The sequence below is a fragment of the Monodelphis domestica genome, chromosome 8, assembly GCF_027887165.1.
Source record: "Monodelphis domestica isolate mMonDom1 chromosome 8, mMonDom1.pri, whole genome shotgun sequence".
NCBI lineage: Eukaryota > Metazoa > Chordata > Mammalia > Didelphimorphia > Didelphidae > Monodelphis > Monodelphis domestica.
The window spans coordinates 58,811,715-58,839,270 of record NC_077234.1 but is presented as its reverse complement, the minus strand read 5'-3'; the positions used below and the strand labels follow the sequence as shown (position 1 = coordinate 58,839,270).

At 38.9% G+C, this 27,556-nt stretch overlaps 1 protein-coding gene across 1 annotated transcript in view; it reads right to left on the bottom strand.

Moving 5' to 3' along the window:
- DNER (delta/notch like EGF repeat containing) overlaps window positions 1-27,556 on the bottom strand; it is a 371,868-nt gene that overhangs the window by 8,654 nt on the left and 335,658 nt on the right. The window contains exons 10-11 of the mRNA XM_056807062.1: window positions 24,620-24,733; window positions 12,615-12,746 (exon numbers count right to left, since the gene is read on the bottom strand). Coding sequence (XP_056663040.1) covers window positions 12,615-12,746; window positions 24,620-24,733 — 246 coding nt within the window. The remainder of the gene's footprint in view (window positions 1-12,614; window positions 12,747-24,619; window positions 24,734-27,556) is intronic.

Here is a 27,556-nt window from a genome sequence, read left to right as displayed (position 1 = left end):
TACCACATGACCAGGAAAAAGGGAAATAAACCAGGTCTATTCTGAGGTCTGTTCCAGATTAGTCTGTTACTGAATTTAAATAAAAAAATCTTATGTACAGTGCTGATTTATAATGAAAAATTGGTGATAAACAGGATATAGCCCCCTACCTTCCAAAGCTTAAACCTTTAGTGGATCAAGGAAAGAAATTGATATCAAATAGACCATTATTACTTACTAGTCATGGAAACATGCTAAGAAGATGATGAGAGTAGCTACCACTGAACAATTACCATAGATAGAGGTCAGCATAATGATCACAAAAGTTTACAGAATGGTCCACATCGCTTTTTCCCTACATGAAGTGTCCACAAACAAATTTGTTTGAAAAGATCTGGGATACATTTAGAGAGACAACTGTTATTTTCTGGCTGACGAAAGTGAAGTATGACTCACTTGATTTCTAAGTATTTCAGCATTCTCTTGGGAAGAAAAGTATAGGCTGCAGTCCAACATTCAGCACAATTATGCTAAAATTTCAGAACAGCCATGGCTGAATCAATAGCATGAGGATAGAACATATATATTTGTATTTTGGATTTATCCTTTATTTAGATGAAATTGCCCAGAGTAGAGCCAGACAACCCTCTGTTGGGTTTTCACATATTATTGCAGTTCATGGAAATAATCTATCTGGGTGTGAGCACGTATACATTTTTAAAGAAGCAACATGGCAGAGTGCATAATGCTGGACTTGGCATATGGAAAATAACAGGTTCAAAACCTGACACTGACATTTCCTAGCTCTGGAACTGTGGGAAGATCAACTTCTTTGAGTGTCTATTTTCTCAATCTATAAAATGGAGAGAATAATGTCTGCAGCATACATCCTTGTGAGGCACGAATCAGATAATGTCAACAATAAAATGCTAAATAACCATCATCATCATCATCATTATTATTATATATGTCCAGCTTCACTGTCCTATACATACACAGACATGCATTTAGAGTGTCCTGGAGCCTAGTTCTCCTCCAGTGCCTCATAGTGCTGTGGACATGATACTAAATCTCATCTGAAGCTTAAGCTCAGGTCAGTGTTACCAAGATGAAAAGGTTTGGGGCTTGGGCTTGGTGATGCAGCATGTCATTCAAGAAACAGCCTGGTTAAGTCATCAGATAGGTGATACAATGGATAGAGCACTGGACCCAGAGTCTAGAACACCGACCACAAATATTTACTAACTTTGTAACCCTGAGCACAACACTTAGACTCTACTTGTCACAGTTTCCTCATCTGTAAAATGGGGATAATTATAGCACCTATCTCCCATAACTATTGTGAGTATCATATGAGATAATATTTGCAAAGTGCAGTTCTTGGCACATATTAGGCACCCTATAAATGTTGGCCACTAGCTACTATTGCCAAACAGAGAGGAGAGGAGGAACCCGATGGGGTTTTTTTTTAGCCAAAACAACTCCTAGAACATGAAAAGCTATCAATCTGTGCCAGTGTCTATATCAATGAAGTCTCAGATATTTTGTAAGTATTTTAGGTGTACGTCCACATATATTCACACTCTATACACACAATCAATCACTCAATCAATCAACAGCATTTATTAAATGCCTCCTATGTACTCTGTACTGGAACCTCAAAGACTGAAGGGAAATAGGCTATATAGGAGGTGCATGTCCACATGTTTATATTTAGCGAAAAAAATAGAAGGTAATTTAGAGGCTAGGAGAAAGCAGATTGGGGTTCAGGAAAGGCCCCACCAGATGATCCTTGCAATGAGCTCTGAGGGAAACTAAAAATCCTAAGATGGATTCACAGGAACACACATTTTATACTTATAAGATTGTTCAAAACGGATATAAATTTTAGCAGATCATTTGGTACAATACTCGGTGCTATGTTCCAGGTCTGTCTAAGGAGACTGGGATATAGGGTCTTCCATCATCTGTCTTTATTTCTCCTAATGGCTTATTCCAGACCGCCTTTGCTATGGAGAAAATTGTCTATATTCTCCCCACGCATCCCAAAAAGAAAAGCTTTCTGGCCCAATTTTGAAAGGATTACTCCCTCCTTAGCACTGCCTCATTCCTCTGTCAGGAGGAAATGGTGTATGAATTGTTTTGCTCTCCAAATCTGCTTAGTAACCTGGCTCCATTTGACTGACAGCTTAGCTAGTTAGCTTGAATAAATCCAACACTTCGTCTGAAATGGAGCAAAATTTATTTACACCAAGCGGTTGCATCTGCCATCTCACATTCCATCCATTATTCTCCTAAGCCCCTCTGCTTTGCCGCGTCCTGGGAGATCCACTGCATGAATCATTTACCTTGCTGGATAAAGTCCAGGAAGGGAAAAAAGGCGGCCTTGGCAGGGGGATGGACGGGGTGACCTCATCAGCCCCAGCAGGTACATGGCCCAGAATACACATATGCTCACTGCTCGGGGCATGTTTTTCATTTGGGTGGCTCAGAAAGCACTTGGATGACAGACTAAGAATTTGCCATAAATGCTTCTCCTGTAAGTGCATATGGCATTTCATTCATCCCAAAAAGCTTTCACTGAACTGTCACAGGATGGTAGGCTCAGGGAATTGTGGCTTGAAAGGATCTCAGGGACCGTCAAAGCCCAATTCTCATTTTACAGATGAGGACAGGAAGGTGATCTGCCCAAGGTCCTTTAGGTAGTAATTATCATAAGGAGGATTTGAACCCACATTACAGGAAACATAAGATCACAGGGTTAGAGTTTGTTGGAACCTCTATCGAGTCTAAATCTCTCATCTGCAGATGTGGAAACTGAGGCTGGGGGAGTATGTTATGTGATTTACTTTAGATCACACAAGGAATAAATGTAAGAAGTAGAATTTGAAACTGGGTCCTATGAACTAGTGCACTTTCCACTCTATCATTTCTGGTTTAAACTCACAACCTTGTAAAGTATGGGAATTGCCATTTACTGGATGAGAAAATATAGTCATGAAACTGGGATGGACCAGAATAGGGATGTCTACCCTTCCTCCATACTCTGTTCCATTCATTTCTCCTTCCTGTGTCCCAGGTAACAACCAAAGCTCCCTCCTTGGTCTTTGTAGAGTTACAAAAATACAGGTTTCAGAGCGAAAGGGAGCTTCAAACCTGTCTGGGATGATCTCTTCATTTTGCAGAGAAATGATTTACTTACAGTGGTTTAACTTATAAGGAGCAGGACTCCATACTTTGTGTAACTTACTGATGCTGCTAAAATATGGCCTGGAAAGGAATAAAGAATAAGAAGTAAACTATTTGGGGACCTTTTTCATGTTTATTTTAGAATGGAAGATTCAAGATCTGATGCCATCAAGAATGGTCACATGCTTAAACAGCCCTTGCCAACCTAAAATGTCTCACAATTTAGGATTCAAGAGCTCCTTGACTCAGGCACACCAAGAATACTTAAGTCTCTCCATTACTCTCCCATCATTATTTCTGATGTAATAACAACAAGCCTCTACTGCACCTGCAGTATTCTTCTGCAGTTTGCCCATTTTGTGAAGAGTCCTTTTTATTTTTATTTTTTAACCCCTTACCTTCCAGCTTAGAATTAATATTCTGTCTTGATTCCAAGGCAGAAGAAGTTGTAAGAGCTAGGCAATGAGGGTTAAGTGACTTGGCCGGGGTCTAGATATGTACCCAGGACCTCCTGTCTCTAGACCTGGCTCTCAACCCATTAAGCCACCCAGCTGCCACCCCAAGGGCCCTTTTAAAAAAATTACCATACCTGTTGGGAATATGGTACCCAGCAGCACATCATATCCACACCTGGCATTAGGCAAGAGCAGATTAACGATGTAATGGCATGTTCAAACCTTTGACTAGCTCTCACAGGTCACATCTGCTTGAATTTTGGCTTGCATTAAAAGTGACCTGGTATTACAATTCAATTGAAATCAAATTGTGCATTATTTGAATTTGCCTTAATTACTGCATAGCCATAATGTCCTTCAGACCCATCTCTCAGATTTGCTAGGTGGGGGCTCCAATGAGAGAATGCAGATAAAGAGGTTGGCGAACCTTCAAATGCTATCTCCTTGTTAGCTGTTATTTTTTATTATAATTGTCACCAAAGGAACTTAAGCTACAAATAAGAAAACCTTATGTTTCTCAATGTGAACAATAATACCCAGGGGGCATCACACTGTAAAGCTGTTCCTAGGACTGGCTTCCTTGGGGTGTCTTCTTTCAATAAAGCCTGACAGATGTGAGCTAAATTCCAAAGCCCTGGACGTGGGTGACGGTGACTCAAATTTCGAGACACCTGAGTTGTTATGGTAACTACCCAGAACACTCTGATTCATCTCAAGACATGGACACATCAAATACTAATAAGGATGGAAAATTCTCTTCCCAAGGTGATGGTTACAGCTCGTCTCTCCGGGTGGACCTGAGAAAACTATCTGTGCGGTAGACCAGATTACTTATTATTACTACTGATTGGATGTTAGATAATGACTACCTGCCAAGTACGAGAGACTGGCTATGGCCCCAGGCTAAAACGAATATTGGAGGTGGCTGTGCAATAGCTAAAATAAAATAATTGGCACGTGAAACTGGAGAAGTTCTGGAAGCGAATGCCTTCTAATGAAAAGCATCATAATAAGAGCCTCTTATCCAGCTTTGGATTGTAGCTCAGTCACTTAAGAGACATTCTGTTACAATAATAATAATTATTATTAATATTACTAGTCATAGATATATTTATATGAAGCTTGACGCCACTATGTCTCAGGCACTTTGCTTAACAATGGAGATACAAAGATGCAAATGGAACCCAACCTCAAGGAACTCACATTCAAATAAGAGAGACAATAAATAAAAAATTACTAGATTCACTGAAGAGTCCATTAGAGTTATCTCTAGTAGCCTGAGCTGAGTATCAACAGAAGCCAAGGAGACTACAAGGTGGACATGAGGAAAGAGAATAATCTAGGCTTGGGAGATAGCCAGGGCAAAGGCATGGAGAGGGGAGAAAGCAAGTAGGTTGGTAGAGCTGGCTCACAGAGTGAACAGAGGAGAATAAAGAATGGGGAGACTCCGAGGGAAGAAGAGGCATCATCGAAAAGGGTTTTAAAAACCAAACATCTCATCTGCATCTCTAATCTGCTGCCCCAGGTAGCAGCCACTGGATTGTGATTTTTCCTGGAGGAAGAAGGAGTAAAGGATAGAAGAGTATTAAATGGCACACACAAAAAAGTGTCGTCTGGGCCAGCTAGGTAGCACAGTAGTTAGAGTGCCAGGCCAAGAGTTCAAATCTGGCCTCAGATACATCCTAGCTGTGTGACTCTGAGTAAGTCTCTTAATTCTGACTGCCTAGCCCTTGCCACGCTTCCATTTTATAACAGATAATAACACAGAAGAGAAGGGTTCAAAAACATGTCTTCCCATTCAGGTTAAATTACTTGCTATTTGGGAACTTTTCTCAGAATTGATTCTATTTCTATCTCTATAAGTTTGCCCTGGTAGGTCTGAGAGTGGTGGGTAGGTGCTACAGTGGATAGAGTGCAAATCCTGAAGTCAGGAAGACTCATCTTCCTGAGTTCAACTCTGACCTCACACACTTACCAGCAGGGTGACTCTAGGCGAATCATTTAACTTTGCCTCAGTTTCCTCATTTGTAAAATGAGCTGGAGATGGAATTGACAAACCACTCTATTATCTCTGCCAGGAAAACCCCAAATGGGGTCATGAAGAGCCAGACATGACGGAAATGAGTGAACAACACGTTCTGAGAGGGCAGGTTTCAAAGTCCTTTTGGAATTTCATAGGGATGGGTGAATCTGGTTCCCAGTTCTCATTTGCCACCACCAACTCCAGGAAAAAAGATCTGATTCTCTCCCTCTAACTCTGAGGGCTGCACTGTAAAATCCTGCAGAGTAGGAACTCGGCAAGAATCTGTCTTTGGGGTGAGAAGCAAACCAGGTTCAAATCCAGTCACTGGAGCTTACCCACTGGGGGGACCATTGGCAAGTCTTAGCAACTTGTTCTGAGTTTCAGGTTCCTCATCTATAGACTGGAAATAATAATACTTGCTGAACCTACCTTACAGAATAATTGCAAGGATTTAACATAATTATAATAGCTGGCATTTCTATGCCATGTTAAGGTTTCAAAGCACTTTACAAATGTTATTCCCATTTGATCCTGATGGTAATGCTGGGAAGTAGCAGCTATTATTATTCCCATTTTACAGATGAGGAAATGAAAGTAGCAGAGTGGATAGAGTATTTGTCCTGGGTCAGGAAGTGGACCTGAGTTCAAACCCAATCTCAGATCCTTATTAGTTGTGTTACCCTGGATAAGTCATTTCACTTCATTTTCTACACCAATGGTGTCACAGGTCAGGGCAAAATGCCCCAATATTGTTTTGAGGAAGAGTAACCAGATGACCACTCCATCCATTGATGTAAGGATAATAACCAATATTTACTTTAAAGTTTGCAAAGCACTCTGCACATATTATTTCATTTAATCCTCACAACTATGTGAGGTAGGTGCTCTTATCTTTTGTCATTCTCATTTTACAGATGAGTAAACTAAGGTAGAGATAAATTAAATTATTTACCCAGAGTCATATAGTTGGGGAGCAGTGGAGAGAAGTCTGCCCTGCTTCTCTACCATCATATTTTCATCTATGATAACTTATCTATGATAAATCTAGCCACAAATGGATATTTTTAATGATTCTTTACTCAATAATCCTACGATTTCCTGGACCCTCTTCATTTCCATCAGTACCACTTCAGTTCATGCCTCTTACCTGGTCTCTCTAACTCCAGTCTCTTCCTTTCCAGCCCAGGACTGCCCTATTTCTCTGGTGAATTCCCAGTTTTAATCATATCCCACACTGAAAATCTACAGTGGCTTCCCATCTACCTCCATAATGAAGTTTGTGTATGTCTTAACATATCACTCAAGAGAAGATCCCTCCTTCTACTGCTTTGTAGAAGTGACTTATTTTTCAGATTTTTTGATGTGTTATTTAGTTTTGCTGATTTTTTTCCCTCTTCCTCTTTTTCTTTAAAAAAATTGTTTGTTATATGGGATGGTTTTCTGAGAGTGGCAAAGAGAAAGGGAGAAATTTTGTTCCTAAAAAATGTTATTCAAGATGTCCCGTGAGGTCCTAACCTACTTCTACAAAACATAACCCGCCCCCCTTGGGTAATTCATTTGACCTCAGAAGTTGCACTGTCTTACCCTTTGGCATGTAAATTCCACTGGGAATAGAGTAAAGATTTGTTTTATTTATACTTGAATCTGCACAGGTTAGCCCAGGACCTGTTATATAGTTTGCACTTACAAATGCTTTTTGATTTGACTTATTCCTGTCATTCTTCAATCTAATCTTTTTCCAAATTAAAAAAAAACTATTATTGAATTAGGTTTAATATAGATGTTCAAAAAAGATAATCTGATTTCATTAGAGAAAATGGAGAATGACTTCAAAGGATTTAGAAGATTTGTTATCGGGAATGTTTGATTGGTCTCACTGACTGAGTGTCTATGGGTTCTAGGCAGGGTGATTAATACTGTCTGGTCTCAAATTGCATATTAGACATCTCAAACCGTGCATCTGGTAGACATCTTCAATTCATCATGCCCCAATCTGGGCTTATTATCTCTTTCCGTTCCTTTCACTGTGTCTCGCCTCCTCATACATATCTAATCAGTTGCAAAAGCCTTTCTTTTCTAGCTTTTGAACACCTCTCCTAGATGTCCCCTTCTTTGCTCTACCATCTCCCTGCTATCACCCTACCTCATTTCATGCTTAAACTAGGACAGTCATAGCCTTCTGGTTGGTCTCTTTGCCTCAAGTCTTTCCCTACTTCAGTTTACTCTCCATTCAGCTGTCAAAATTATCCTTCTCAAGGGCAAGTGTGATCCTGTCACCTCCCTCACCCTTTTCAGAAAACCACACTGACTCCCTCTTACATCCAGGATCAAATATAAAAAATCCTGTGTTTGGCTTTCAAAGTCTGTCATTGCCCAACCTTTCCAGTCTTCTTATATCTTCTTCTTCTCCACGTACACTACGATCCAGACTTTGGCCTCCTAGCTATTCCTCTCACAAGATTCTGCATCTTCTATCTCAGAGTATTTTCACTGGCTGCCCTCCATGCTAAGAATGTTCTCCCTCCTCATCTCTATCTCTTAGCTTCCTTCAAGTCCCAACCAAAATCCTGCCTCTATAGGAAGGTTTTCCTGATTATCCTTAATTCCAGTGCCTTCCCTCTGTGGATTGCTTCTAATTTACCCTGGCTATAGCTTGATTTCCTCTGATCTCCTCCAACTGGACTGTGAGCTCCTTGAGAGGGGCCACTGTTTTTTACCTTTTTTTACAGACCCACTGCTCAGCCCAGTGCCTGGCATCTGGAAGGCCCTCAATAATGTTTATTGACTGACAGACTATATGCATTTGCACTGGCTATTCATGTTGCATGCTTGAAATTCCATCTCCCTCTTCATCTCTGCCTCCTAGCTGCCCTGATGGCCTTCAAATCTTAGCTAAATCCCCTTCTTCACAAGGAGTCCTCCTCCACTTGAGTGGCTTCCCTTTGAGATCATCTCCAATTTAGATTGTCTATACCTTGTTTGTCCATAGTTATCTAATAGATTTTGAGCTTCTTGAGAGCAGGGATGGTCTTGTGCTTTTCTTTGTATTCAACTGGTTACACAGTAAGTAGTTAATAAAGCCTTCATGCTTTGGTTTGTCTTGACTAACCCGGGAGACATTACAAAACATTCCTTACAATTAAGATCTTTCCAGGGAGTGGTTCTTGATTGCCATACATCTCTTCATAAGAGTTCTATGTGTTTTTGCCTAAGAAGGTTTTTTTTTTAATTAATGTTAAATAAAATTTGAGTTTTTCATCATTTACAAATCTGGTTTTCACTGAAGTTTAATTCCTTGTGGTACAGCACTGAGCCTGTGGTTTTGAAGATTGATGCTTTTGAAAGACAAACTCTGCTAGATCTCTCAAAATTAGCATAATGTTCCATTGCAAAAGATAGTGGGAACTGAGAAGTTGAAACAGAAAAAGTATAGGAACTTAGGTCTGAGGACATTTCCAGGAATGGGAGAATGACAGAGTCTCTTGGTAGGGGAAGGAACTTGGCCTTGATAAAAAGAAGAATACCCACAACCGAATATGGCCAGAGAAATTTTGGCCAATCATATGGGGAGAAGATACAAGACATGGATATTTCAGCCTTGCAATAGAGACCAGAGAGGAATGGAACCACTAGAAGTGATGGACATCCATTCCCCAACTGACCAATGTTCAAAGGGTATGAACAAGAAAAAGCCATCAATAATCATATGAAAAAAATGTTCTAAATCACTCTTGATATGAGAACTACAAATTAAAATAATGCTGAAATATCATTTCATAACTATCAGTTTGGCCAATATGGCAGTAAAGGAAAGTGGTAAATGTTTTGGAGGGGATGTGGCAAAAATGGGACACTAATGCATTGTTGGTGGAGTTGTGAATTGATACAACCATTTTGGAGGGCAATTTGGAACTATGCCCAAAGGGCTATAAAACTATGTATACCCTTTGATCTGGTAATACCCCTACTGCATTTGTATTCCAATGTGATAATAAAAAAGGGGAAAGGACCTAACTGTACAAAAATATCTATAGCAGTTCTATTTGTAGTGGCAAAAAATTAGAAACTGAGGGGATTTCCATCAATTAGGGAATGGCTGAACAAACTGTGGTACATGTTGGTGATGGAATACTATTGTGCTATTAGAAATGATAAGCAAGATGATTTCAGAAAAAGCTGGAAATATCTACAGGAATGGGTGCAAAGCAAAATGAGCAGAACTGGGAGAACACTGTACACAGCAACAAAATATTGGGCAATGATTATCTGTGAAAACTTGGCTACACTTATCAATGCAATGGCCAGGGACAATCCTGAAAGACATGATGGAAAATGCTATCCACCTCCAGAGAAAGAACCGTTGGAGTCATCTTTCACATGAGTGTATTTATGGTTCTATTTTGGGCTTTGGGTTACATATGAGTTTGTTCTTACAATAATGACCCATATGAAAGTGTGTTTTGCATGACAATAAAAATATTTTTTTAAAGTGATAGTCATCTAAAAAACAAGGACTGAAATACTGAGGCAAAAGAAATTAGTACAGAGACTATGGGTATCTAGCACTAAGAGGTTGTAATCTAGCCCATAACATAAAACTTGCTTTGTTCCTGCCTCTATTTTCTGTACCTCCTTGGAAGAGAAAGTAGTCTCACCCTCCCTCTTAGTGCTAACCAAAAGCACTGGTGTTTAGAAATATTTATATCTAAATTTCAGTTTTATTTCTTAAGCTATTAAAACTCCAGTTAATGGTTAAATTTGTGTACAGGTGTTTGACCTCCTAAGAGAACGTCAACTGGGAATGTCTGGAAATGAAGGTGATTTAAACTTATTTTGTCAGTCTCTGTTGATTGGGGGCTCATATTATAAGAGAAATAGATAACATAGCAATTTCCCAAAGTAAAGAGAGAACCTTCAACGGGGGTAGCCTTAGGAACAAAGTGAGTCATTAATAATGGTAGGAGCTAGCTGGGAAAATTATGCATCCATAATCTCTTTGGTCCTAATGCCAGGTTTGAAAATATACTTTGCCTCCAGAAGGCTGTGGGGGAAAGGTAAAGAAATGAGAAGGGAAAAAACATGGTCTAAAAGAGAGGAGTGAGTCCTAGAAAGTGCCTGTTCACACAAATGAAGAGTAAAGTGACTGATAGCCCCACCTGCTAACCTGCCCCTCATCCCATCTCCTTCACAAAAGTATTATCATACCAGAAAGGTTTCAATTATGAGTCAAGAGATGGATCATATCTCTACAGTCTGAGGATTTTGCCTAGCTAAGTTCAAACCTGTGCATCACCAGATTCACTGTAGCCCAATATGTATTTTGGCCACAAAAATCTCCTAAAGTCCATTTACCAAGTTCCAAAAAGATTACTATCCACCAGATAAAGTCACAGATCTTGTACACAGTACACAAAATGTGAATCAGCCAGGGTATATCACTAAATTATTCTTCTTTTATATTCCTCAAACTCACCCCCAAATACCCTACATAGCACTTGGCACATAACAAGCATTAAACAAGTTTTTTTTTTCAGGTAATAAAACATTAGAGCTGCAACTGATCTTTAAAATAGTTTGATCAAACACTCTACTCTTGCCCCATTGTCTAAATGAAGAAACTAATACTCAGAGAAATTAAGTGACTTGTCCAAAATTACATCCAGAATTAGGTCTTAAACTAGAACCCAAACTCAAGTTTCTTGACTACTAGTATAAAATTAGCTATTAATTTGATTTCACTTTTGTCCTCCTCCTTCTTAAGTATCAATAATACAGGAAGGAAAAAGCATTTTTAGTAAGCACTTACTAAGTACCAAGATCTGTGCTGAGTGTTACAGGGTTAAAGGAAGTACAAAAACAAAAAGAAAGATAGTACCTGTTCTAAAGGAGTTTATATTCTAATAGTGAATAGTAGGGAAGTGGGTAAGAGGAAGGGTGGGCAGTTTGGTTGGGGAAGTTACAGAGATGATGAGTGGAATCACAGAGTAACTGAATGACTTACCCTTTCTAGGAATGGTAATGTCATTAAGGTCTCTGGTGGTAGAGTGAAAAGTACAGAGTGTGGGGAAGAAAGTGATAGGATCTGCTTGGGGGAGGTACAAGTCAGCATGTTGGGAAGAGAGTGGATCAAAAGCATCATGATGGTCTAGGTCAAACTAAAAATGGTGACAGCTCAGCAATCAGAAGCCCAAGATTCTAGGTTGATAGGTGGGGTATATGGTAGAAGGCAGAATTGAAGATTTTAGATGCAGGTCATTTTATAGCTGCAGTCCCTAATCAAACAGCCATGAGTTTTGGGAAAGCCAAGGTTCCCAGTATGGATCCTACTTCTACAAGTTTGGATTTCTTATGAACCACCATGATCTTTTTTCTTTAAATTTTCCATTATTTTCCAGATTACAGGTCAATACAATTTTAAATATTCCTTTTCTGACATTTTGCCATCCAGAATATTTCTTGTTTGAATTTTCCCATATGTCCTCTTCTCTAGTCAACATGCCAGAAACATTCCTATAATCCTTTTAAGTCCTCAGGGGTCCCAGTGAACCACTGGAGCTATTTGCTGTCTCTCATTTGTAATTCATGATAGACCCAACTCCATCTCCAGTCACCTGGTTCTTGAAAAGTGCCACTTTTAGGCCACTTGTCCAGCCACTGATGCCACCCTTTAGTTGATTCACGCTCATTAGGCAGCTATCTATTGCCCTTTGAGTAACTTATCATTTTAGGTTTTTCTGACATTGTTGGAGTCTTGTGATTTACAAACATGTAGCATCTTCAAGAGAATGTAAATCTTTAAAGACTTGAGGCTTAACTCCATTTTCAAATAAAATGCAATTATTCTTCATTCTAAAGACATGGAAAAGCTGGCTTTAATACAGATAAGGCTATAATCATACCCTCCCCTGCATCCCTTGTCTTACCAGTTCAGAATCTGATCCCCAAAAGCAAGATGCAGAAATACTTACGGACTTCGCAGTTTGGTCCAATCCAATTGTGGGGGCAGTGGCAGGTATAGCCATTGGTCTGATCTATGCAGGTACCAGAGTGGTGGCAGGGGTTACTCTCACATTCATTTATATCAGTCTCACAGTCTTCACCTAAGGGAGATAAAGAGTGTTTCACAAATCACAGCCGCAACATCAAATGACTTGTTTCGGCTTATCAATAACTTCTTTTTATGGTTCCAGCAAAGCTTCAGGCGTGTTAGATTTATCGCCCCTATTACCTGGGACCAATTTTCCCATCACCCAGGGCACAAAATACTCTGATAGACCCATGCATAGCAACCACCTGGTCCAACAAGAACAAAAACAACAGAGTCCCCAAACTAACAAATCTACAAAATCCTTTTTATAGGCTATTTCAACCTGGCTCTCAATCCACTGAGCCACCAAGTTGCCTTCTCCCTCCATTTATTTTTAAAGTGAAATTGGTTGTAATCATCCTAATCGCCTCTAAGTTGGACATGGTTGATTATAATCCAGTGCTGTCTAAATGAATTTGCTATTTGGGATAAATATAGTCATTTATGCAACAGAGAAAACATCCAACTGATTTCCTCTTGCTAACCAGTTTCTAAAGCTGTCTTTGCATTGATGGGGAAATCACTCTCAGAAGGAAAGGCCAACAACTGGACAATTACAAATGGTATGACACAGTAATCCAGATACAGAGACATGGGAGCCTTTAATGTGCTGAGAAGTTTTAAAAGGCTTGAGCAGAAGGCTTTGACAGATATGTAAATCAACAACTTGTAATGGGGGCGCCATTATAGGTGCCACTCAGAGCTTCTTTTTGCTGCCAATAAGAATTCTGTGAACTCCTGAAAAATGAAAGCTGGGCAGGCTCTGTAACAGCTTTCCTCTTGGCTCCTATTCCTGTAGCCAGAGGAAAATGCAATAGGCCACTAACCACTCCCCGAAGTCCAACATGAATGCCAACGTCATAAACCACATTGCCCTAGATCCCAGGCAGCTCCAGAACTCTTTCCAACTCCCCTATTACCACCTTCCCTTGGAGCCTTGGGATATACTCTAATCTGTGCTGTCCTGTAGGACTGTATTCTAAGTATGAGGCTTTGGGAAAGGTCATACATCTCTCTAGATCTCAGTTTCCTCAATTGTAAAAGGAAAAAGTCATACTATGAGATTTAGAACATCCTTCCAGGTCTAGAGTCACAATCCAGAGAACCGGAGTGAATATGCATCAGTTGTGTCCAAAAGCCAGGATAGATTGACCACAGAACATGTTGAACAGAAAATCCCAGGGTTCCAAGACCCTAGATGATTTTGTTTTTGGCTCAAGAATTGGACTTGGGATGGCTTAAGAACTCTAATCAATGTCATAGCAAACCATCCTTCCAGAGAACCAAGGATAAAGCATGCTAATCATCATCAATAAATACTTAGTGGGACAATGGGTGGCTCAGTAGATAGAGAGCCAGGCTTAGAGACAGGAGGTCCTAGGTTCAAATCTGATCTCCAACACTTCCTAGCTCTGTGACCAGGGGCAAGTCACGTAACCTCAATTGCCTAGCCCATACAACTCATCTGCCTTGGAATCAATACTTAGTTTAGATTCTGAGACAGAAGGTAAGGGTTTAAAAAATACATATTTATTAACCACCTACTATGTACCAGGCACTGTGCTGACAACTGGACTTGCCATAAAGTCCTAACTCCAGGACTGACTCTCTATCCACTGAGCCATCTAGTTGTCCCCCACCTCCAATATTCATTATTATTTTGTTAAACCCTTACTTTCTCACTTAGAATCTATATTGTGTATTTGTTCCAAGGCAGAAGAATAGAAAAGGACAGGAGGAGAAGTAATGGAGTCAAGATACAGAATAAGACATTTTTGGACATGGTCACTGTGGGATTTTGTTTTTCTTGACTGTGTATATTCATTATAAATATTTTGTTATTCTTTTACTTTTAGTGGAGTACTTAGTGAAAGAGAAAAATATATTTGTTAATTAAAAATTTAAATTAAAAAACTTACAAGCCTTTCTAATTACTCTCATTTCTTCACATCACTCTAATCAATTCTCCATAAAACTACTAAAAACTGATTTTCCTAAAGTTATTTTGCAAAATGATTTTCCATCTCTTACTCCATAAACTTCAATGGTTCCCTATTGCTTTTAGTATGAAATATAATGTTCTCTCTTTGACCTTTAAAGCTTTTCATGACCTACTTTTTCATGACTGGAATGCATCTTGCCATCTCATCTTTTATTTATTATTTTTAAACTCTTATCTACTGTCCTGGAATCAGTAAGTATTGGTTCCAAGGCAGAAGAATGGTAAGGGTTAGGCAACTGGGGTTAAGTGACTTACCTAAGTTCACACAACTAGAAGTGTCTGAGGTCACATTCGAACCCAGGATGATGTATCTCCCTATCCACTGAGCCACCTGGCTGCCCTCACTTCTTATCTTTTAGACTATATTCAAAGTACAACTTAAATGCCACTTTCTTCATGGAGTCGTTTCTGATTCCTCCCAACGCTACTCCTCCCACCATAGATGGCTCCAGCTATCTATGGCATTTCTGTACCCTAAATATAATATACAACCAACATCTGAAAAAATTACTTTAGACTTCTTTTGTTATCTATCCTTGTCATCCCTAATCTCCTATCTAGCCCCTCCCTCCATTAAAATATAAGCCACTAGAAGGCAGAGACTATTCCATTTTTTTTTTTGTTTTTGTGTCCTCAGATGCCAGCAGAGTACCAGGTACATGGTATTTGTGTGTTCTTTGACTCATTATTAGAATCCCTTCTCTCCTCTATTTGATTTCAGAATCAAAGAGGTGGAAAAGAGATCATTTAGCTCATCTCATTCATTTTACAGATGAGGCTGGTTCCCAAATACAAACAAGCAGGACAATTTTGGTGAACCCCTAGGGTAAAAGGGAATGGCTGAACAAATAATGGTACATGTTGGTAATGAAATACTATTATGATATAAGAAATGCTATGCAAGATGATTTCAGAAAAAGCTAGAAAGATTTACAGGAATCAATGCAGAGCAAAATAAGCAGAACTGGGAGAACATTGTACACAAAAACAGCAATGTTGGATGATGATTATCTGTGAAAACTTGGTTGAAATTTTGGAGGATTTTTATCCAAACTAATGCTCAGCAGAATCCCCTCTGGCCATTTGCAGATCTCCCCAGGCATTTCTAGACTTGCTCAGCCATCTCTAGACCTTCCCAGTCATTTGGAGATCCTGTCTTCTTCTCTGCCATTCTAGCTATTTTTCTTGGTTTCCTCCCCCGTGAACCACCTCAACTCTTCTCTGAGTCTCTGGGTTGTCATAAATGAAGTTGAAGTTTTCATTTTTTTTTGACTAAAACTAGTCTTTTCTCCATCACTTTGTGGCGATGCCACTGCATACATTCTTCCCCATACCCTTTCTGATTCTCCTTCATGTTGTTTTCCCCCATTCAAACATAAGCTCTTTAAGGGCAGGGTCTATCGTCTTATATTGGTATCTATAATGTTGGCACACAGCAAGTGTTTGATTAACAATTGATTTTTTTTTATTCTTTCACTGATTCATTTTTAAAATGGTCAGAATGAGAAGGGACCTTAAAAATAATCTAGTCCAACTCTTTCATTCTACACATGAGAAGACTAAGCCCCAAAGAGAAGAGACTTTTCTAAATCTACACATCAGAGAAGTGGGAGGGCTATAATCCCAGGGTAGGAGTGGGTCTTGAGGTAGTGTTTTTGCTTCTGAACTATACTATCACTTAAAAAATGCTCTCCTAGAAAGTCTGCCCCCTTCATTCCAAGATAAGTCTAGATATCTGGAAAAATACCTAATTGTAAGGGGTTTGGGTCAGAAATGACCAACTCACATAGCATCAAACACCTGAGATTATAAGGATTAAATTTTAATGGTTTGACTAAAATATATGAAAATTATAATAATAAGGTGGTCACCAATTCAAGTATTATTGCTCAAAGTCAAAATGACTTTAATAACTTTTATTTACAAAAGAGATGGAAAGAGTGAAAGCAGAGAAATACAAAAGGGTAGAGAAGACATTAGCCTATCTAACTAAATATTGCTCTGGTCCTCAACTCAGCCAGGACTTTTGATCTTCAACCAGAATTAAACTCTCTCCAGAAGATAGGAAGGGAAAGCCAGTTACCCAAACACCCAAGTTCCTTCCAAGAGGCAGGCCAAGACAATGACTCAAGCTGAAGGTGACTCCTAAGGCCAACTTTCTTCCTTGAGCCAATCTTCTTCTTGAAGCTGACTTCCTTCTTGAAGGCAACTTCCTTCTTAAAGTCAACTTCCCTAGCCCCAGAAATTCAGGGTCTTTTATAGTGGTTTCTCACCCCTTCCCCTTTTTACAAGGGCCAATCACAGCTTCTAAATTGCCCAGCACTGACCAGGGGAAAGTGTTTGTGGGAACCACTTCTCACCTTCTGGAGAGGTGAATACTCATCAAAAGGGTTCACAGATTCCTGGCTGACTATGGTGTGAATTTTCATTTCCTGGCTGATTGAGTTGAAAGGGTAGAGAGCTCCTCCACCTAGTGCTAAATAGGGGTATTTAAACTTTTGTTGATGCAATTCAAAAGTAGGCAAAAGAGAGTTAATTCTGTCTTCATAGTCTATTGAGGTACTAAGTAGGGGTATTTAAGCTATTGTTAACCAAGTGTTAACTCAAAATAGACAAAGGGAATAAAGGATTCTCTTTCACAAGTGTAAACTCAGAATAGGCAAAGAGAACAAAGAATTCCCTTTTCACAAGACCCATTTTGGCCCTGCAGCTGGTGTCAGGGACACTATGGACAGATCCGTATTATCTTGGAGATGACATAGTGGCATCCCAATAACTTAAATATCTACAAAGATATCAAACCTCTTTGGGGAATTCAGTAGTCTTTCACCTCAACTGGACAGAAATTTGAGAAACAGAGAAAATCAGAGAGAAAAGAGAGAGGAGGGGAAGGATGGTCTAAGTATAAGGATCAAATGATTTTCACCTCTATCTCTTAGATTTTCTTAAATTTCATCAAATTTCAGGTTCTGAGTCAACTTCTGCTTTAAGACTTTTCTAATCTCTATCAGGCTACTTAAGTCTTTCTCCCCAAATTAGTTTGTATCTTTATTTTATATAACTATTTATTTGTACATTTTCTCTCTTAGTAAGACTATAAACTCCTCAAGGACAAGGATGGTTCCATTTCTATTTCTATACATCAAACAGTGGCTGGCATATGTTTGTTGTTGTTCAGGCATTTCACTCATATCTGACTCTTCATAACCCTTATTTGGGATTTTCTTAGCAAAGATACTAGAGTGGTTTGCCATTTCCTTATTCAGTTTATTTCACAGATGAGGAAACTAAGACAAATGGGGTTAACTGACTTGCCCAAAGTCACACAACTTAGTAAATGTCTGAGTCCAGATTTGAACTCAGGTCTTCCTGACTCCAGGTCTTACACTCCATCTACTATTTCACCTAGATGCTTAATAACTGCTTCTTGATTTATTGATTTTAAAATGTTCATTTTGACACTTTCTCTTAACACTGGTATATTTTAAAAAAAAACATCTTTCTTTCTCTGTTTTTAGGATGATTTTCCCCCCATCCAATGTGTATTTTTTTTCCAAAACTGATCTCCTTTTTTTTTTCTTCTATCTCTAATTTCTCAAGGGTTTTTTGTTTCATCCTTAAGTTTTCATGTAGCATTCTATACTCCACAATACTTTTTTCATTTGAATATTCCATTATTGTACCATCTTCAGTTCTAGGAAACACTTTCATGATGCTTATGATAGCAGCTGTTCAAACTCCCTTCATGTTCTTATATTTTATTCCTCCCGATATCCCAGGGGAATAAAACCCAGAATCCTACCAAAGCAATCACAGAAGAACAGAAAGAGCCTCAGGGGTCAGCCTACCCAATCGCCCACCCCAAAGTACCCACGACTCCCAGTCAAAAGTCATCCAAAGAGTACCTGTCATTGAGATAATCACAAAGGAAGAAACTTTTCAATTGGTTGCAGAGTTAGCTAACAATAAAGTTAAAGTCATAACTTGTATAAGCCTCAAGACTTCACTGAGTCATATTAGCTCCCCTGTCTCTCTGTCAGATCAATTAAAAAAGAAAAAAAATTGAACAATACTTATTAAATTCTATGAGTGAAATGAGAATAACAAAAACAAGGCATGGCAGATTGGGTCTTGATAGGAGAACAAACAACTTAAATAAATCAGTTTACTACCTATTAACATTTCTTTCCACAATCCCCTTTTGGTATAGTAGAAAAAGAACTGGGCTTGGTGTTACTAAAGGCTTAGGGAAGAATCCTGACAAATACCAATTAACTATGTTGGACTTTACCTCTCTGAGCATTTTTATCTTATCTTTAAAATGAGTACCCATATCAGAGAGCTGTTATGGAAATCTAGAATGTACATATATATGGTCAAGAAGGATTTGTGATTCCCTTTGAAACTCCCAATGGGAGAGCTTTCTCCACCAACACCAAATGCAATCCTAAGATTTTGTATATAAAAGCTATAGAGTTTCCTGAAGCTCACCACGATAAGTGACTGTCCAGGATCACACAGTCTAAGTGTTAGGAGTAGGTATTTGAACCTGGGTCATTTTAGTTTCAAGTCCATCACTCTAGCCATAGTGTCTTTTAACATAGATAGATGGATGAATGGATGGATATATAGATAGACAGACAGACAGATAGATGATAAAGTGTGATCTATATACATAGATGTATGTATATATATATATATATATACATGTATATGTATATGAGTGTGAATATATATATGGGAACGTAAAGATTGGATTTAGCAATCTCCTGATTGTAACAATGAAGGTACTTAGCTCTTCCTTTAGAGTGAAGCTAGAATTATAAGCTACAATCTAGTTTTAGAATTAACCACAAAAAATTGCTAAGTAACTACAAGAGGTGAATTTACCAAATGAGGTGTTAAATAGCCCAAAAAGATATAATTTAACCAGAAAAAATGAGAACTAAAGAATGGGCAGTCCTGGAAAAAAATCATCTTCTGTGATTGGTAGATGTGGAATTTAGGGGAGGTGACACAAAAGGAAAAGATCTTTAAAAGGAGGACCAAAAGGCAGAAGAAGCATTCATTCAGATTCAGATGTTTGGATGATTTCCGGAGACAGTCACTCAGAACTGGAGGGAAGATGGACGTTTGGAGACATTCAGGCATTTAGACATTCAGGCACTGACTTGGAGGAGCGACTGGAAGACCGACCCTTGGGGAGACTAGAAGACAGATACCCAGACTTCTTTTTAGACAGTCACCATTGCTGAGTGAAAGGCTGACTTAGTGGACTTGCTTTTCTTTTCCCCTGGCTGGGGCTTAGTAATTCTGATATCAGAGGAAGCCAGAGTTTTCTCTCTTTCTCTCTCTCATTCCTTAATATCTTCCTTCTATTGTAAATATTGTAAATAAACTACCATAAATTCCGTTTACTTTAGTAATTCATTTTGGGATTTAGAAATTAAATCCCTGGTGACCACCTATATAAATATTTTAGTCTCAACCACAAAAAAAAAAATGTAACAGGAGACACTTAAAGTCTTAAGGCAGCTATTATTTTCTTTGTGTTTTCTGACCAAATCTATGATTTCATCTGTGAAGGGAATGCCCAGTGTTATTCTTACAACTGAGATGTCCAGAAGCTGAGTGATTTTCCCAGGATCACACCATCAGTACACATCAGGGGCAGGGCTTGAACACAGGTCATCCTGGTTCTAAGACCTCATCTACTCAGATAGCCAGTATGAAAATCAGACTGAACGACGTTTGAAACAAGGAATAATTCCACAGTCTCTGAGATTTTCCCTGAGTTGGAAGAAACACCCCTCTGAAAAGTTTTCATGGAATTTTAAAAAATATTTTATCTTCCATCTTAGAATCAATACTGTGCATTGGCTCCAATGCCAAAAAGTATTAAGGGCAAGGCAATGAGGGTCACATCGCTAGGAAATGTCCGAGTCCAGTTTTGAACCCCGGACTTACCATCAATAGGGCTGGCTCTCAATCCACTAAGCCACTTAGATGCTCCCTTATAGCATTTTTCTTATTGCAATCATGTATATATACACTAAAATCAGAAGAGGTCTAGTGACCTGAAATAATTTTATTACCTAGGATTATCAAATCTCTATATACAAAATGATGGTAGAAAAATGAAAAAGAATATAGTCATGGCCATCCAATAGTTTATAATTCAATCAAGTAAATAATCTAAAAGCTAACTGGAAGCTTTGGTGCTCTGGGTAATTTCTCTGCCATCTTATCATCTACAGAAGGAAAGGTTGCAGTACTGATCAATGTACCTATACGTCATATGTGAAAACCAGCAAATAAAGTTCAGTTGAGAGGGATTAGTGCCTTCAGAAAAAGTTATGTAGGTTTCCAAGCTCTGGTCACTTCTATTTCCTAGAGGAAGTCAAAGAGCAATTTAGTTTTACATTCTGTTCACAAATATTATAAGAGCACCATAGTGATTTAAAAGGGATTGATTTTTCTTCTCAATATCATAATCTAAAAGAGGGTGGGAGTAAAAAAAAAATCCACCATATCAAGCCAGGAAGATTGATGGTGAATATCATTATTGAAGAAAGAAATAGGAATGCAATGAAGCACCAAGAATTCCAATCAGTTAATCAATACCTAACATTCATTAAGCACTTAATATGTGCCAGGCACCATGCTAATTACTGGGGATTCAAAAAGGGGCAAAAAAAAAAGTCTCTGCCCTCAAGGAGCTTGCAATCTAGTGGGGGGGGGGGCCAGTATACAAATAAATATAGACAAAGTAAGCTAAATGAGAAGTTGGGGCAGCTACACAGTTCAGTGGATAGAGAGCAAAGCCCAGAGAAGGGAAGTCCTGGGTTCAAATCTGGTCTCAGATATTTCCCAGACCCTGGGCAAGTCACTTAACTCCCACTGCCTAGCTCTTGCAGCTCTTCTCCCTTGGGACTAATACACAGTATTGATTCCAAGACAGAAGATAAGGATTAAAAATTAAAAAGATAAATTGGAAATCATTAAGAGGAAAGGCTCTGGAATTAAGAGGGCTTGAGGAAGGCTTCCTGCAGAAGGTAGCACTTTATAATCTCTAGGATCAAACATATACTCCTTTGTTTGGCTTTGAAAGCCATCTTATAAGCTGGTCTCTTCTTACAATTTAGTCATACCTTACTCTATTCCACCTGCTCTATAATCCAGTGACACCATCCTCCATGCTGTTCCTCTCCATCTTCAGACTCTATGCATTTTCTCTGACTGTCCCCCTTGCCTGTAAAGCCCTCTCTCACCCCATCTCTACCTCCTGGTTTTCCTGATTTCTGTTCAGTCTCAGCTAAAATCCTAGCTTCCATAAGAATCTTTCCTGGTTCCTTTTAATATCAACACAAGCACTAAATGAATGAATGCTGAATTCAAGCGAACTTAAATCAGTAAAAAGACTCCTTACAGTGATCGTTGAAGAAGGTTGTGCCTCTTTTCCTAGTATGCTGATTATGTACAGGGGCACATCCCAAAGGCACAGGGATGGCTACGCTGGGATGGAAGTGAGGAGAAGAACACACAAAGCAGTTCACACGCTTGTACACACGTGCACACACAAATATACACGCATTCTGCAGAGGGACCTACTAGTAGCTCTGTCAGTGTGACTCTCAGAGATTTGTAGGTCAGTAAACATGCCAGCATATGAATTATCAACACATTAACTACTGTTTTCATATATGCCTGTTGAATTGGCTTTTTTATTGGCCTCAGATTTGTTGGTAAAAGCAGGAATTTCTTGAAAATCACCCAACTTGGAAACCTAATTAATCCCCACTTTATATTCCCAGTGCAAACTCCAAAAATACAGACCCCATCTTGTGCTCAGGAACCTGGTACGTTGCAGGTTTGTTCAAATAGCAGGAAAAAGGAATGTTGAGGGCCTCTGTGCCCAGCCCAACTATCTCTCCCTGTTGCTCAAAAACTTGGAATAGCCAAGATTCACTCTAAACAGTTCTGTCTCCAGGATACTTGAAAGGGGAAAGTATGAAACAGAAAACTGTTCTTCTCCAACTTCCCCGGTTAATTGCCTTCATCCTTAGGTATAACATCCCCTCTGCTTAGGCAGGGAAGGTAGGAGCATCTTAATATCATAGAGCTAGAGCTGAAAGGGAACTTGGAAACCACTATATCTATCCCTCTCATTTTATTAGTTCAGAAACTGAGCCCCAAGAGGTTGAAACAGGATTTGAACCCAAGTCTTCCTCTCACCAACACTCTATATCCACTTTGCTCCTAAGGGATTTTAATAAAATAATAATAATAATAATAATAACCTAGATTCCAGTTGCAGCTCTGGCTTTTTTTTTATCTTCATGGCCTTGGAAAAACCACACTCCTACTGTCCACCATGATTAGAATGCTCTTCCTCCTCCATTTTACCTACTGAACTCTCTGGCTTCTTTTAAATCCCAACTAAAACCTATCTTTTATTGGAAGCCTTCCCCAACCCCTCTTAATTCTAGTGCCTTTCCTCTATTATTTCCTATAAATTCTATATTTAACTTGCTTTGTAGTTATTTGTTCGCATGGTGTCTCCTCCCCCCATTAGATTGTAAGCCCCTTGAGGCCAGGAACTATCTTTTGCTTCTTTTTTGCATCCCAGTGATTAGCATGGTGCCTGGCACATAGTAGGTGCTTAATAAATATTGCTTGATTGATTGATTGCTCAGTTGAAGGTAACCTCAGAGACCAACCAGTCCCCATCTCACTTGAAAAAGAATCCCTAGTATAGCAGTCCTGATCTGTGGTCCTCCAGCCTCTGATTAAAGACCTCCAAGGAGGGGTAACCCATGGCTTCCCAAGGCAGTCCATTGTGCTTTGGGACAACTGAGACTTCTGGGAAGTTTTTCATGATATCCAGTTCAAATTATCTCTTTAGAACTCCACCCTTTGTTCTTAGCTCTTCTCTCTGGGACCAAATTAGGAAAAGTATAAGCCTCCCTCCATTTGATAGCCCTTCAAATAATTAAAGACAGCTGTCATGTTCTACCCTTCGTCTAATCATCCCCAGTTCTTATATGGCATAGACTCAAAACTCTTCACCCTCTTGGCTGTCCTTCTCTGGACACTTGCCAGCTTATCAATTTCTTTCCAAAGCCTTCTCTCTAGGTCTCAGTTTTCCCATCTGTTAAATGAGAGGACTGATAATATCTGATATCCCTTTCAGTGTTAAATCTTATGCTATCCATCAGCCACTCCATCTTTCCTCTCTCTTTCCTCAACCCTACAGCACCTGCCTTATCATTAATACCATATTTCTCACCAGAAATGTTTACTCTCCACTTTCCTTGGCCAAATCATATTCTGACACCTCTAGAAAAAATTTTCTCAACTCTAACTTTTTCTAATTAAACACATTGGTAGATTTATGCAGTTCTCTGGAAACTGGGAGCCTCCATTTTTAGATACCTCCCACCTCTTTTCTCACTTCCAGTGTCATTTCCATATCCTGGGAATTGGTACAAATCAATTATTTATTCAAGTGATGTATGTACTCTGCTCTGGAAATAGGCCCCATAGACGATAATATTACCATACTACACAAAAGACATCCTATATATGAACCAAGCCATAGTCTATGTTTTCCTAAGTAGCTGTACCTGGTTCAATTATCCATTGAGACTTTTATACATACTTTTAACCTTTATATATATAGATATAGATAAAGATATAGATATAGATATAGATATAGATATAGATAGATATAGATACATAGATAAGTATACAAGCAACTGACATTAACCCACCATGCTAGAATTCTAAATAAATGGCCAAGGTACTTTTCTCCCTCCTTTGACATTTGCTACCCAGAAGCTTCCATGATAATATTTTAAAAAACCAATAGGAAGTTTACTTGCCTGTAAACCCAGGTAAGCAGATACAGGTTCCATTTAGACTTTCGCTGTCACAGGTCCCACCATTCAGGCAACTGATGTTAGCACAGGGATCCTTGTACAATTCACAGTGTGAACCTGAAAGCAAAGACAAGAAACAAATCGTGAGATAGCCAGTCTGATAGGACTGCCTCAGAAGTGGTGTGCTAAGCTATACATCCTCTAAGAAAGCAAAGTTCATCAGCAGGTTGGATGCCAGTGATGGATGGACTGAACTGTAGCTGCTCTGGCATCCCACACCATACTGGGTGTCCTGTTAAGAGATGATGGCAAAGAGAGTGGAGCCTGATCACAGACTATGCCAGACATAAATGCTTTCCCAGTCACACTCTAGGTCCATGGACATAAAAACATGAGGAACCAACAGAATTCAGCTACGGCATGGAAGATGCCAGATCCACAAGGAAAAGTATTCTTTAAGGCTTTTTAAATAGACAATCAGACATCCTCTTAAATACTCAATTCTCAAAGATCCTTAGAAGTTTACTCATCCTTTCTCCCTCTTGTTCCTAGATCAAACAAATTACCCAAATCAGGGTAGAGATTATAGGATCATAAATTGTTGGATTTAGCTAGAAGAGTTCTTAGAGTTCATTTATAGCCCAACCCACTTTATTTTACAGGTGAGGAAACTGAGGTCCAGATGCTAGTACTTGGTCAGCTGATAACTGATGATGATCCAAACCAGAATAGGGACAAAATCCAAAATGAGCCAAAACACTGAGGAGAATTCCTACTTTTCTCAATACTCATTCCATGGCTAAAACTCCAGTTGGTATCATATTATAGCTGTTAAGAATGCCCAGTGGATTGCTGGTGGGACTGTGAATTGATCCAGCCATTCTGGAGGGAAACTTGGAACTATGCCCAAAGGGCGATAAAAGACTGTCTGCCCTTTGATCCAGCCATAGCACTGCTGGGCTTGTACCCCAAAGAGATAATGGACAAAAAGACTTGTACAAAAATATTCATAGCTGCGCTCTTTGTGGTGGCCAAAAATTAGAAAACGAGGGGATGCCCATCAATTGGGGAATGGCTGAGCAAATTGTGGTATATGTTGGTGATGGAGTACTATTGTGCTAAAAGGAATAATAAAGTGGAGAAGTTCCATGGAGACTGGAACAACCTCCAGAAAGTGATGCAGAGCGAGAGGAGCAGAACCAGGAGAACATTGTACACAGAGACTGATACACTGTGGTGCAAGAGAACGTAATGGACTTCTCCATTAGTGGCGGTGTAATATCCCTGAACAATCTGCAGGGATCTAGGAGAAAAAACACTATTCATAAGCAGAGGACAAACTGTGGGAGTAAAAACACCAAGGAAAAGCAACTGCTTGACTACAGGGGTTGAGGGGACATGACTGAGGAGAGACTCTAAACGAACACTCTAATGCAAATACCAACAACATGGAAATGGGTTCGAGTCAAGAACACATGTGATAACTAGTGGAATCGTGTGTCAGCTATGGGAGAGGGAAAGGCGGGGGGGGGGGGGGGAGGAAAAGAAAATGATCTTTGTATCCAATGAATAATGTTTGGAAATGACCAAATAAAATAATGTTTTTAAAAAAAGAATATATCTTTTTGTTTTAGGTTTTGTATATATAAATGTTTTATATATGTAATATATAGAATATGCATATAATTTACATATTTAGAAAACCTGCAACAAAAATATATATTCTAATGCAAAATAGAAAATTTATATTTACCCTAATAATTTTGATTAGAAGGATATCATAGAAGAATACTGAAATTAAAGTCAGCAATTTGTTTAAAAAAAAAAAGAATGCCCAGTGGAGGTACATGGGAGATCTCTGTCTCAAAGCAATATCATAGCATTTATTTCTTAGATATTTTGAAAATTACTAATGTCTTCCCCATCTTACTCCACTGTGACCTTAAAAAAGGTTTGAAGGTAGGTAGAATCTTATCCCAGTTTCAAAGATGGCAGATAAGACATCAATTTTATTTACCCAGGGTATCCCTGCTAGAAAATGTCTAAGCTTGGATTTAAACCTAAGACTCTGGACCCAGGGTCTAATATTCTTTCCACCCTACCATATTTCCTTAAATAGAAACACAGAGTCATATACATAGAACCTAGAAAGGATCTTAGAGGTCATCTAGTCTAAAGTTTTCAATCTTTTACGGGAAATAGATCTGGTTAAATGACTTGTGGAACATCATACAAAAAGTAAATGGCAAAACAGAAATTTGAAGTCTTACAACTCCAAATTCAAAGCTTTCCCCCACTATATTACAATAGCATTTTTCAAGATGATTTGTCTTATTAAAAAAAAAAACCTGGGGCAACTGGGTAGCTCAGTAGATTGAGAGCCAGGCCCAGAGAGAGGAGGTCTTTGGTTCAAATCTGGTCTCAGACAATTCCTAGCTGTATGACCCTGAGCAACTCACTTACTACTCTTCTGCTAATTCTAAGATAGAAACTAAGGGTTTAGGAAAAAAAAACCCTTAGGTTCTACAATGGCTAAAAAATTATATAAATGTATACACACATGGAATGGGAATATTATTGTGCCATAGGAAATGACCAAATGGGCAGCATCAAAGGACTAGAGTGAAGTGAGTAGAACTAGGGGAACAATTTCTACAATGACAACATCATAAAGAAAAATAGTTTGAAAAGCCTTAAGAACACAGATTAGTGCAGTGCTACAACATGAGTGTGGAAGTCTCAAGATGAAACACACTACTCCCACCTCTGGCTGGAAAAGTGCTGGTCTTAAAATGCAGAATAAAACATATTTTTTGGAAACAGTCAATTTGGGAATTGGTTTTACTAGACTCTGCATATTTGTTATAAGGGTTTTATAGTTTAGGGGATGTGTGTGTGTGTGTACGTATGTATGTGTTTTGCTGTAAATGCTCAATTGGG